The sequence below is a fragment of the Oncorhynchus nerka genome, unplaced genomic scaffold (genome assembly GCF_034236695.1).
Source record: "Oncorhynchus nerka isolate Pitt River unplaced genomic scaffold, Oner_Uvic_2.0 unplaced_scaffold_1380, whole genome shotgun sequence".
NCBI lineage: Eukaryota > Metazoa > Chordata > Actinopteri > Salmoniformes > Salmonidae > Oncorhynchus > Oncorhynchus nerka.
The window spans coordinates 106,227-120,345 of NW_027039976.1; the positions used below are offsets into that span (position 1 = coordinate 106,227).

Here is a 14,119-nt window from a genome sequence, read left to right on the forward strand (position 1 = left end):
CAGTTTGCAACTGTATATGGGGACAAAAGATCGTACTTTTTGGAGAAATGACACAAAAAATAGAACTGTTTGGCCATAAGGACCATCATTATGTTTGGAGGAAAAAGGGGAGGCTTGCAAGCCAAAGAACACCATCCCAACCATGAAGCACTGGGGTGGCAGCATCATGTTGTGGGGTGCTTTGCTGCAGGAGGGGCTGGTGCACTTCACAAAATAGATGGCATCATGAGGATGGAAAAATATGTGGATATATTGAAGCAACATCTCAAGACATCAGTCAGGAAGTTAAAGCAGTCGCAAATGGGTCTTCCAAATGGACAATGACCCCAAGCATACTTCCAAAGTTGGAGCAAAATAGCTTAAGGACAACAAAGTCAAGATATTGGAGTGGCCATTACAAAGCCCTGACCTCAATCCTATAGAAAATGTGTGGGCAGAACTGAAAAAGTGTGTGTGAGCAAGGAGGCCTACAAACCTGACTCAGCTCTGTCAAGAGGAATGGGCCAAAATTCACCCCAGCTCTGTGACCCAAATTAAGCTCTGAATACTAATTGAGTGTATGTAAACTTATGACCCACTGGGAATGTGATGAAAGAAATAAAAGCTAAATAAATCATTCCCTATACTTTTATTCTGACATTTCACATTCTTAAAATAAAGTGGTGATCCTAACTGACCTAAGACAGGAATTTTTACTAGGATTAAATGTCAGCAATTGTGAAAATGGAGTTTAAATGTATTTGGCTAAGGTGTATGTAACTGTACATTATAACCTAGCCTACATTACATAACATAACTAAAATAAAAATATCTAAAATATCTTACTTGTTGCTTTCTGAATGTATGAATGATTTCCCCCTCAGATCAATCATTCCCATTTTAGCCCTTCAGTCTACATATTCAGATTCGTTTAGAAAATAACAGATTGATAGATAATAGCCTACTTTTAGTGAATACAAATAAGTGTGAGACATGACCTTGTGTTGCTACACTGTCTAGAACTACCTTAACAAACAGTGACTTATTATTATTATTGACAGTTACCATGGAGAAGAGATGTCACAACTACATAATCATGTGAATTCATTAAATCATCTGACTGTTTCGATGTGTCTGTTAGTAAATGTTTTTATTTCTGAGAAATAATGAATTATTATGAACAATTGTCATTCAAGAATTAGTTGTCACTATGTTAATCACAACCAACATGCTGGATCTCTGTTTAGTTGTCAGAGGTCTAAAATGAGTCTCTCTGGGGAGAGAGAGGAGGGGGGCCCTGCCTCCAAAATGAGACTCTCTGGGGAACATGACACCACAGCTAAAAGGTGAGATGACAAGTTTGTTCATGTGAAGAGTTTATTTCCAAAATGCTGTATCCCAATCACATTTGTTTTCATCAGAAATGATTGCTCATGGTTACTTTCTATTGGTTCGGTTGCCAGAGACGTGACCCAGTAGTTAAGTATTTTTGTTATGTATCTATGGATGAGACCCAGTCGTTAAGTCTTTTGTTCTGTATCTATGGATGAGACCCAGTAGTTAAGTCTTTTTGTTCTGTATCTATGGATGAGACCCAGTAGTTAAGTCTTTTTGTTCTGTATCTATGGATGAGACCCAGTAGTTAAGTCTTTTTGTTCTGTATCTATGGATGAGAGCCAGTAGTTAAGTCTTTTTGTTCTGTATCTATGGATGAGACCCAGTAGTTAAGTCTTTTTGTTCTGTATCTATGGATGAGACCCATGAGTATTTTTGTTCTGTATCTATGGATGAGACCCAGTCATTAAGTCTTTTTGTTCTGTATCTATGGATGAGACCCAGTCGTTAAGTATTTTTGTTCTGTATCTATGGATGAGACCCAGTCGTTAAGTCTTTTTGTTCTGTATCTATGGATGAGACCCGGTAGTTAAGTCTTTTTGTTCTGTATCTATTGAGACCCAGTAGTTAAGTCTTTTTGTTCTGTATCTATGGATGAGACCCAGTCGTTAAGTCTTTTTGTTCTGTATCTATGGATGAGACCCAGTCGTTAAGTCTTTTTGTTCTGTATCTATGGATGAGACCCAGTCGTTAAGTATTTTTGTTCTGTATCTATGGATGAGACCCAGTAGTTAAGTCTTTTTGTTCTGTATCTATGGATGAGACCCAGTCATTCGTTCTAAATGATCCATTGCCAAACTGGGTGGTAACGTTCTTATCCCTTTCTAGCTAGACAACTACAGATATCTTACAGTCACGTCAAAGAGTGCAGCCAGAATAACAGCAAAGTAGCTGCAGTTCCATTTGTTTTAGCTGTTTTCTAGTGACATTTATTTGGATAAATCCATGACAATGAGCACAATTTCACCTGGAGTAGAACATGTGCTCTCTCGTCAGGACACGGTTGTTCAGAGTCCTTTAAACAATCAAAGCCAATGTTCCAACATTTCTGAAAACGGATATATAGCGTTTTGGAATGAAACTCTTCTTACAGTATGTTTCTCCATCTGAGCTCAGAGTAGATGAGAGATGTAATGTTTGTCTCTGTTGTGTTGAAGTCCAATCAAGCAGGAGAGACCAGCCTCCCCTGGGCCCAGCGGTCTGTCCATGAAGAGTGACGGTCTATGGGTATACCTATATTGTTCAGAGAGGCAGACTTTTCTACTGGACAAAGGTAAGAGGTACTCATGGGTCATGGTCTGTGAGTTAAACAACACTGTCTCTAGTTATTTCTCCTCTCCCATTTTTCAATTTATTTTTGTTGTTTTAATAATCAATAGGCTAATCCTTTTTCCATTTTCAAAGTCATGAAACAATATTAAACAAACACAACATTCCCTCCCTGTGTGTTTGTGCACTCCTTGGATGTTTTGTCCCCAGAAACCTGGTTGAGGAAATGTAATCTCATGTTTTGTGCACAGGAGGAGACATCAGAGTCAGAGATTCTCAGTGGTCAGTCTTCCCAGAGTCAGCAAACAGACTGGCCTCCATATTCAGTGTATGTGGTCCTGTTATGTACATTTGTTTTTGTTTACCTCAAGTAAAGTTGATATGTCAATCATTCATTAATGTGTTAATGAAAGCATTTCTTCTCTTGCTTAAATTATTTACATTATTTATTTCAGTTGCTTGAAGAGAATATTATGACATTTGTAAAGAACGAGCTGAAGATGTTCAAGAGGATTCTTAGTCCAGAACTCCCAGAAGGCTTTGAGAGTCAGAAGCAGGATAAGGAAGTGGATGCTGAAGATGAGAAGCAGGAGAGCAGTGCCAGAGAGGGGGCTCTGAAGATCACACTGCACGTCCTGAGGAAAATGAACCAGAAGGAGCTTGCTGACACACTGGAGAAAAGTAAGAGCTGTCTGCCTCATGTTGAATGCTGTTTTATAACAAACATTTAAAAGCTGAAGCTAAATTACAGCTAAAATAGCCGTGTAACACAAAGACATTGTACCAGACTTAACACAACACCTAGTGACCTCATCAAGTACAGTAGCAGCAGGGATGTGTTGTGGTGATTCATTTAGACAAGAGAGAATTAATAATACCATCAATAATACCAATAATGATATAATCAGTCACACCGGTGTGTAATGTATAATGAAAACATTTACACATTTATACAGACAGTTACAGTAAGATAATACATTATTACCATTTAAACATTATAGCACAGTCTAACAATACTGTAGGCATTAAATCAGATGTAATATTAATATCCTCTGTGTTATTTCTTCATTCAGATGAGCTTGCTGTGATTTGCCAACGTGAACTCAAATCTAATCTAAAGAAGAAGTTTCAATGTGTATTTGAGGGGATCGCTAAACAAGGAAACCCAACACTTCTCAATAAGATCTACACAGAGCTCTACATCACAGAGGGTGGAACAGGAGAGGTCAATAATGAACATGAGCTGAGACAGATTGAGACAACAACCAGGACACAAGCAAGACCAGAGACTGCAATCAAATGTAATGACATCTTCAAACCCTTAACTGGACAAGACAAACCTATCAGAACTGTGCTGACAAAGGGAGTCGCTGGCATTGGAAAAACAGTCTCTGTACAGAAATTCATTCTGGACTGGGCTGAAGGAAAAGCAAATCAGGATGTTCAATTTGTTTTTTCATTCCCTTTTCGGGAGCTGAATTTGATGAAAGAGAAAAAACACACTTTGATTGAACTTCTCTATCACTTCTCAATGGAAACCAAAGAATCAAGGATCTCCAAATACGACAAGTACAAAATTCTGTTCATCTTTGATGGTCTGGATGAGTGCCGACTCCCCCTAGACTTCCAGAACAACAAGATGTGTTGTGACGTCACAGAGTCAACCTCAGTGGATGTTCTGCTGACAAATCTCATCAAGGGAAACCTGCTTCCCTCTGCTCTCCTCTGGATAACTACCCGACCTGCAGCAGCCAATAAGATCCCTTCTGAGTGTGTTGACCAGGTGACAGAGGTACAAGGGTTCAATGACCCACAGAAGGAGGAGTACTTCAGGAAGAGATTCAGTGATGAGGACCTGGCCAGCAGAATCATCTCACACATAAAGACATCAAGGAGCCTCCACATCATGTGCCACATTCCAGTCTTCTGTTGGATTTCTGCAACAGTCCTTGAACACATGCTGAAACATAAGAGAGAAGAGATGCCCAATACTCTGACTGAGATGTACACACACCTTGTGGTGTTTCATACCATAAAGAAGAATGAAAAGTATCTTGGGAAAGAAGAGAGAGGTCCACACTGGAATAAAGAGAGCATTCTGTCACTGGGAAAACTGGCTTTTCAACAGCTTGTGAATGGCAATCTGATTTTCTATGAAGAAGACCTGAAAGAGGCTGGCATTGATGTCAATGAAGCCTCAGTGTACTCAGGATTGTGCACACAGATTTTTAAAGAGGAATGTGGGCTGTACCAGGACAAGGTGTACTGCTTCGTGCATCTGAGCATTCAGGAGTTTCTGGCTGCTGTATATGTGTTCCTCTCATTCAGCAACAACAATGAAAATCTAATGGCCGAACCTCAAACAACATCCAGGAACGTTTATGTGAGGATCAGACAGAAAATTAAAGTCACCGTCTACAAGAGTGCTGTGGATGAAGCCTTACAAAGTGAGACGGGAAACCTGGACCTTTTCCTCCGCTTCCTTCTGGGCCTCTCACTGGAGTCCAATCAGAAGCACTTACGAGGTCTACTGACAAAGACAAGAAGCAGCTCACAGAGCCATGAAAAAACAGTCAAGTACATCAAGGAGAAGATCAGGGAGAATCCCTCTCCAGAGAGGTGCATCAATCTGTTCCACTGTCTGAATGAACTGAATGACCATTCTCTAGTGGAGGAGATCCAAAGCTACCTGAGATCAGGAAGTGTCTCCAGTGATGAACTCTTACCTGCACAGTGGTCAGCTCTGGTCTTTGTGTTGCTGACTTCAGAAAAGGAGCTGGATGTGTTTGACCTGAAGAAATACTCCAGATCAGAGGAAGGTCTTCTGAGGCTGCTGCCAGTGGTCAAAGTCTCCAGAGCTGCTCTGTGAGTAAATACAATGATATTTAAGAACTAATCAGCAGGATGAAATATTCAGTTTAGAGAAAAATATGTATTATTGAATAACATATTGAATCAGTACATTGCTGTTCACATTAGTATAATAAAATAACCATAACATTCTAGGAGACGGAAGATGAATCTACTGTATATGTTGTTTGAGAGAATGAACCAAATGCATCTGCAATTGTCCTTCTACAATCCTGGTGTTAAATGAACAGTGTGTTTGTGAAATCATGATTATCTCTCTGTCAGGCTGACAGGCTGTGGGGTCACTGAGGAAGGCTGTGCTTCTCTGGCCTCTGCTCTGAGGTCAAACCCCTCACACCTGAAAGAGCTGGATCTGAGTAACAATGACCTGAAGGATTCAGGAGTGAAGCTGCTCTCTGACGGACTGGGGAATCCCCACTGTAAACTGGAGACTCTGAGGTCAGTATTCCTGTTGTCATGACGTTGGGCTGGGGGTAGGTTTATGACAGTCATAAATACCTCTTCCCCCCCTTTTCCTCCCTCTACCCTACTGATGTGACATTTAAATCCCCCTTGGTTAACATAGAGTTTCTGGGAACATCAGAAGGTGGGGGGAAATGAATCATATTCTGGTAATCTGACCAATGGAACATATGCAGTGGTACTTAATGAATATGATGTCAGTTCGGTTGTCATCTGAGACATTCTCATCAATGATAGGATGACATAAACTCTAGTCTGAGCATTGTAGTTATCGGATTCACATGGAATTGTTGTTCAATTTAAATGTTTGAACATAAAATTATTGGTGAAAAGATTAAATGTAATTTTAGCTTCCAAATGAGAGATTTGGGTTTTCATAAGGTTAGGGCTCTGTGAAGAGACATGGGCTGTAAAACTATGAAAACACACCCTTCTCCCTCCACTATATAAAGTCTTGACGAAAATGTAATCTCTTGTTCTGGGTACATTAGGATGACGATCCGATGTCAGAATGGTTCAGATAATAACTGTTCCGGGTACATTAGGATGACGGTCCGATATCAGAATGGTTCAGATAATAACTGTTCTGGGTACATTAGGATGACGGTCCGATGTCAGAATGGTTCAGATAATAACTGTTCCGGGTACATTAGGATACATTCAGAAGGATGTCAGAATGGTTCAGATAATAACTGTTCTGGTACATTAGGTCGATACATTAGGATCGAGAATGGATTCAGATAATAACTGTTCTGGGTACATTAGGATGACGATCCGATCAGAATGGTTCAGAATGGTTCAGATAATAACTGTTCAGAATGGGTACATTAGGATGACGGTCCGATGTCAGAATGGTTCAGATAATAACTGTTCTGGGTACATTAGGATGGTCCGATCCGATGTCAGAATGGTTCAGATAATAACGGTCCGATTCAGAATGGTTCAGATAATAACTGTTCGGGTACATTAGGATGACGATCCGATATCAGAATGGTTCAGATAATAACTGTTCTGGGTACATTAGGATGGCGGTCCGATGTCAGAATGGTTCAGATAATAACTGTTCATTAGGATGACGGTCCGATGTCAGAATGGTTCAGATAATAACTGTTCGGGTACATTAGGATGACGATCCGATATCAGAATGGTTCAGATAATAACTGTTCTGGGTACATTAGGACTGTTCCGGTGACGGTCTGTTCTGGGTACGATGTTCAGAATGGTTCAGATAATAACTGTTCTGGGTACATTAGGATGACGGTCCGATGTCAGAATGGTTCAGATAATAACTGTTCTGGGTACATTAGGAACGGTCCGAAGTCAGAATGGTTCAGATAATAACTGTTCTGGGTACATTAGGATGATTCCGATGTCAGAAGGGTTCAGATAATAATGCGGTCCGATGTCATGAACCTTATTCACTCACAGATTTGGTTGAGAATGGTATGAACTCTTATTCACTACAGAAGTGATACCTCCTAGCCATTGAGTAAGCAACAGCAGCTGCAAAAGTGGGCTAGGAAAGAACAGACAGAGTATCCCGTCTACCACACAATGACATTACTACAACGTATCCAATTTACCAGCAGAGACATTCTTCAATAGAACTCGGTTGGGCAACACGGCCTTCCATCTACCACCAACCTACCGAAGCGCAGCTCAGAGTAAATATGTCTTTAAGAGTTTATTCGGAAGATAACAGCTCTATAAATATTATTTCGTGGTGCCCCGACTTTCTAGTTAATTACATTTACATGATTAGCTCAATCAGGTAATATTCATTACAAAGAAAGGATTTTATAAAATAGCATATCACTTAATCCGGCAAAAAGACACGACACTGTAGTTGGTCAACAAGTGATAACTGTTCACCAGATCCACGTGTTTACCAGGTACACATAGTCCACATCATATGTGTTTACCAGGTACACATAGTCCACATCATATGTGTTTACCAGAGACACATAGTCCACATCATATGTGTTTACCAGACACATAGTCCACATCATATGTGTTTACCAGACACATAGTCCACATCATATGTGTTTACCAGACACATAGTCCACATCATATGTGTTTACCAGAGACACATAGTCCACATCACATGTGTTTACCAGGTACACATAGTCCACATCATATGTGTTTACCAGAGACATAGTCCACATCACATGTGTTTACCAGACACATAGTCCACATCATGTGTTTACCAGACACATAGTCCACATCATATGTGTTTACCAGACACATAGTCCACATCACATGTGTTTACCAGAGACATAGTCCACATCATATGTGTTTACCAGATACATAGTCCACATCATATGTGTTTACCAGACACATAGTCCACATCATATGTGTTTACCAGAGACATAGTCCACATCATATGTGTTTACCAGATACATAGTCCACATCATATGTGTTTACCAGAGACATAGTCCACATCATATGTGTTTACCAGACACATAGTCCACATCATATGTGTTTACCAGACACATAGTCCACATCATATGTGTTTACCAGACACATAGTCCACATCATATGTGTTTACCAGGTACATAGTCCACATCATATGTGTTTACCAGGTACATAGTCCACATCATATGTGTTTACCAGACACATAGTCCACATCATATGTGTTTACCAGGTACACATAGTCCACATCATATGTGTTTACCAGGTACACATAGTCCACATCATATGTGTTTACCAGAGACATAGTCCACATCATATGTGTTTACCAGAGACATAGTCCACATCATATGTGTTTACCAGACACATAGTCCACATCATATGTGTTTACCAGGTACATAGTCCACATCATATGTGTTTACCAGACACATAGTCCACATCATATGTGTTTACCAGGTACACATAGTCCACATCATATGTGATTATCAGACACATAGTCCACATCATATGTGTTTACCAGACACATAGTCCACATCATATGTGTTTACCAGACACACATAGTCCACATCATATGTGTTTACCAGGTACACATAGTCCACATCATATGTGTTTACCAGAGACACATAGTCCACATCATATGTGTTTACCAGAGACACATAGTCCACATCATATGTGTTTACCAGGTACACATAGTCCACATCATATGTGTTTACCAGACACATAGTCCACATCATATGTGTTTACCAGAGACACATAGTCCACATCATATGTGTTTACCAGACACATAGTCCACATCATATGTGTTTACCAGACACATAGTCCACATCATATGTTTACCAGACACATAGTCCACATCATATGTGTTTACAGGTACATAGTCCACATCATATGTGTTTACCAGTCCACATCATAGTTTCCACATCATATGTGTTTACCAGAGACACATAGTCCACATCATATGTGTTTACCAGGTACACATAGTCCACATCATATGTGTTTACCAGGTACACATAGTCCACATCATATGTGTTTACCAGACACATAGTCCACATCATATGTGTTTACCAGGTACACATAGTCCACATCATATGTGTTTACCAGGTACACATAGTCCACATCATATGTGTTTACCAGGTACACATAGTCCACATCATATGTGTTTACCAGACACATAGTCCACATCATATGTGTTTACCAGGCACATAGTCCACATCATATGTGTTTACCAGGTACACATAGTCCACATCATATGTGTTTACCAGGTACACATAGTCCACATCATATGTGTGTGGACAGTGAAGTTTACAGTTTTAAATTTGGCGCTATGCTCCAGCATTTTAGATTGAAATCAAATGTTTCATATTAGACGACAGTACAGAATGTCACCTTTAATTAGAGGTTAATGGTGAGAGGTTAGTATGTCACCTTTAATTAGAGGTTAATGGTGAGAGGTTAGAATGTCACCTTTAATTAGAGGTTAATGGTGAGAGGTTAGAATGTCACCTTTAATTAGAGGTTAATGGTGAGAGGTTAGTATGTCACCTTTAATTAGAGGTTAATGGTGAGAGGTTAGAATGTCACCTTTAATTAGAGGTTAATGGTGAGAGGTTAGAATGTCACCTTTAATTAGAGGTTAATGGTGAGAGGTTAGAATGTCACCTTTAATTAGAGGTTAATGGTGAGAGGTTAGAATGTCACCTTTTAATTAGAGGTTAATGGTGAGAGGTTAGAATGTCACCTTTAATTAGAGGTTAATGGTGAGAGGTTAGAATGTCACCTTTAATTAGAGGTTAATGGAATGAGAGGTTAATGGTAGTTAGAATGTCACCTTTAATTAGAGGTTAATGGTGAGAGGTTGAATGTCACCTTTAATTAGAGGTTAATGGTGAGAGGTTAGAATGTCACCTTTAATTAGAGGTTAATGGTGAGAGGTTAGTATGTCACCTTTAATTAGAGGTTAATGGTGAGAGGTTAGAATGTTTTGTTGTAGCCTCTGTAACTCTCTCACTCGTTATTATTCATGATTAATTCATGATTTTTCTTAATCATGGAAGTCACAAGCTTGATGTATTCATTGCACTAAACTTTTGACAATTTTAATACACAATACGTGAATTGGTCAGAATACTTGTACTTTTTCAAATAGGGGGACTAGATACATAAAGTGTGTTTATTTTTCTAAATGGTGAAATGGATGTGTATCAAAATACCCTCAAATAAAAGGTGACCTTATATACTGTTACCTTATGTGAAACATTTTATCTAAAATTGAAAATTATATAGTTTAGAACCACATTTAAATGTTAGCTTCACTGTCAAAAGATGGCGCCGAAGAGGATGGCTGACGTCTTACTTCCTAATCAATTGTGTTATTTTGTTAGTTTTTTAGCGTTGTTTGTAACTTATTATTTTACTTATTTTGTACATAATGTTGCTGCTACCGTCTCTTATGACTGAAAAATAACTTCTGGACATCAGAACTGGGATTCCTCACTACGAACTGGAGGAAGCTTTTTCCTTTAACGAGTAGAATATACTGCTCTCCCGGGAGAACAGGCCCAAATCCCCGTAATTTGCATGAAGAAAAGACGGAGGAAAAGAGGACCCAGATCGGGCTGCCTTCTGAGAATCCGTAGGCAAGCGATTAAACTCCCACTGCCATACATTGTACTTGCTAGCATGCAATCATTGTAAAATAAAATTGATGACCTACGATTACGATTATCCTACCGACAGGACATTAAGAACTGTAATATCTCATGTTTCACCGAGTCGTAGCTGAACGACGACACGGATAATATCAAGCTGGTGGGATGTTTAATGCACCGGCAGAACAGGGAAGCTACGTCTGGTAAGACGAGGGGTGGGGGTGTGTGTCTTTCCGTCAATAACAACTGGTGCGTGATGTCTAATATTAAAGAAGTCTCGAGGTATTGCTCACCCGAGGTAGAGTACATTATGATAAGCTGTAGACCACACTATCTACCAAGAGTTCTCATCTATATTATTCATAGCCATCTACTTACCACCACAGACCGATGCTGGCACTAAGACCGCACTCAACCAACTCTATCAGGCCATAAGCAAACAAGAAAATGCTAATCCAGAAGCTGCGCTCCTAGTGGCCAGGGACTTTAATGCAGGCAAAATTAAATCAGTTTTACCAAATTACCAAACTTTCCCCCTCAGGAGACTGAAAAGATTTGGCATGGGTCCCCCTATCCTCAAAAGGATCTACAGCTGCATCATCGAGAGCATCCTTACCGGTTGCATCACCGCCTGCTATGGCAACTGCTCGGCATCTGACCACAAGGCTCTATAGAGGGTAGTGCGTATGGCCCAGTACATCACTGGGGCCAAGCTTCCTGCCACCCAGGACCTATATAATAGGCGGTGTCAGTGGAAAGCCCATAAAATTGTCAGAGACTCAAGTCATCCTTGTCATAGACTGTTCTCTCTGCTACTGCACGGCAAGCGGTACTGTAGCGCCAAGTCTGGGACCAAAAGGCTCCTTAATAATAGCTTCTACCCCCAAGCATAAGACTGCTGAACAATTCATCAAATGGCCACCGGACCATTACATAGACCCCCACTCTCCCCATCCATTTGGTTGTACACTTCTGATACTCGCTGTTAAATATCTTTGCATAGTCACTTCACCCCTACCTACATGTAAAAATGACTTCAACTAACCTGTAACCCCGCACTCTGACTCAGTACTGGTACCCCCTGTATATAACCTCATTATTGTTATGTTATTGTGTTACTTTTTATAATTTTTTATTTTGTTTTTTACTTTAGTTTATTTGGTAAATATTTTCTTAACTCTTCTTGAACTGCACTGTTGGTTAAGAGCTTGAAAGTAAGCATTTCACTGTAAAGTCTACACTTGTTGTATTCGGCGCATGTGACAATTAAAGTTGGATTTGATTTTGATTTGATTTTGTTTGGTGTGGACTGAATACTCAATACAATCTAAATCTGATACCTCACTGTCTGTCTTTTGACTGATAATACTTTTTAAATGGTCTGGTCAGTTAACAGTGTGTTTGTAAAATGATGATGATTTCTTTGCAGGCTGTCAGGCTGTCTAGTCACAGAGGAAGGCTGTGCTTCTCTGGTCTTAGCTCTGAGGTCAAACCCCTCACATCTGAGAGAGCTGGACCTGAGCTACAATCACCCAGGAGACTCAGGAGTCAGACTGCTCTCTGCTGGACTGGAGGATCCACACTGCAGACTGGATAAACTCAAGTATGTAGAGGGTTTATGTTAATGTTCATATCAGACATGTTTGAGTTATCAGGCCTGTTAAGACAAACATTCTTACCAAATGATATGCTGACTGTGTGTGTTGTGTGTATCCCTCAATGACTGTCTGTTCTTCTGCTTACCACTACAGTGTGGAACATTGTGGAGAGAACAGAATGAAACCTGGCCTTAGAAAATGTGAGTGTTAACTACTGTGAAGAATATGATTAAGAAAAGTCTTAAATTCAAGTTAAGTCAAAGTCAAAGACCACCATCATTACTTACTTGGTCATATTAAATATAATATGTAGTTCTACAGAAGCAGAAATCAGGGACACCAAAGTTTAGAACGAGTTGCTTTGACAATGTGTGTGTCTGTGTAGGTGAGTGGCATGTTCGTGTTACATTAGAAATGTGTGTGTGTTCAGGGTGTGAGTGTATGTGTGTCATTTTTGTGAATAAGTGTTTTTTTACATTACCATACAGTATAACATATGATCATTCAACAAGTCTCAAGTTACCTTAACTTCTCCTGTTGATACCTAGACACATCTACATTAAATTAATTAGTGAAAAGTGAATTAACATTCTAATGTGAATGATGATGATTTCTAATATTGTGTCTGGTTTCATCCATCAGATGTCTGTGATCTCACACTGGACCCAAACACAGTAAACAGACTCCTCTCTCTGTCTGAGGACAACAGAAAGGTGACATGTAGGAGACAGGAACGGCGGTATCCTGATCACCCAGAGAGATTTGAGGACTGTGAACAGGTGCTGTGTAGCGAGGGTCTGACTGGGCGCTGTTACTGGGAGGTAGAGAGGAGTGGGGGAGGGGCTGTGATGGGAGTGACATATAAAGGAATCAAAAGGAGAGGAGGGGGCATTGACTGTGGGATTGGATACAATGACAAGTCCTGGAGTCTGGTCTGCTCTGACAACAGTTACAAGGCCTGTCACAATAATAATCACACTACCATAGACGTCCCGTCCTCCAGCTCCCACAGAGTAGGAGTGTATCTGGACTGGCCAGCCGGCACTCTGTCCTTCTACAGAGCCTCCTCTGACACACTGACCCACCTGAACACATTCTACACCACATTCACTGAGCCCCTCTATCCAGGGTTTAGGGTTTATGATGTTACCTCCTCAGTGTCCCTTTGTCAAGTGGTCACTGTGTCAAACACAACATGATGTTTCACTCTAATCATGTGTTTAATGTTTGATCACAATATGACATTTAAATACATGGAGGAACACACCAGTTTGGATCAATTTATTCCTGGAAATAATAACCATGGTAACTCTGTGTCCGTCTCTTTCTGTGATCCTGCGCCCTGTGAGAACACACATACGGTACACACACACACTGGACTCACACACACAAACACACACACAGGACACACACACTGTACACACACACACTGGACTCACACACACAAACACACACACAGGACACACACACGCAACGGACACACACACA

At 40.2% G+C, this 14,119-nt stretch overlaps 1 protein-coding gene across 1 annotated transcript; it reads left to right on the forward strand.

Moving 5' to 3' along the window:
• Positions 1-3,116: 3,116 nt before the first annotated feature.
• On the forward strand, positions 3,117-13,900 carry LOC115116734 (NLR family CARD domain-containing protein 3-like). The gene is made up of 6 exons (XM_065015632.1): positions 3,117-3,324; positions 3,717-5,508; positions 5,779-5,952; positions 12,463-12,636; positions 12,785-12,831; positions 13,274-13,900. Exons 1-6 carry the CDS (start codon positions 3,117-3,119, stop codon positions 13,828-13,830), a joined length of 2,952 nt encoding a protein of 983 aa, XP_064871704.1. The 3' UTR covers positions 13,831-13,900.
• Positions 13,901-14,119: the final 219 nt, after the last annotated feature.

What these genes read in the sequence shown, in the direction of transcription:
- LOC115116734 (XM_065015632.1), top strand. Translation starts at nt 3,117, where the DNA reads ATGACATTTGTAAAGAACGAGCTGAAGATGTTCAAGAGGATTCTTAGT. An exon ending in AAAGTCTCCAGAGCTGCTCT is followed by an intron (nt 5,509 to 5,778) that starts GTGAGTAAATAC and finishes TCTCTCTGTCAG; the next exon opens with GCTGACAGGCTGTGGGGTCA. An exon ending in TGCAGACTGGATAAACTCAA is followed by an intron (nt 12,637 to 12,784) that starts GTATGTAGAGGG and finishes TTACCACTACAG; the next exon opens with TGTGGAACATTGTGGAGAGA.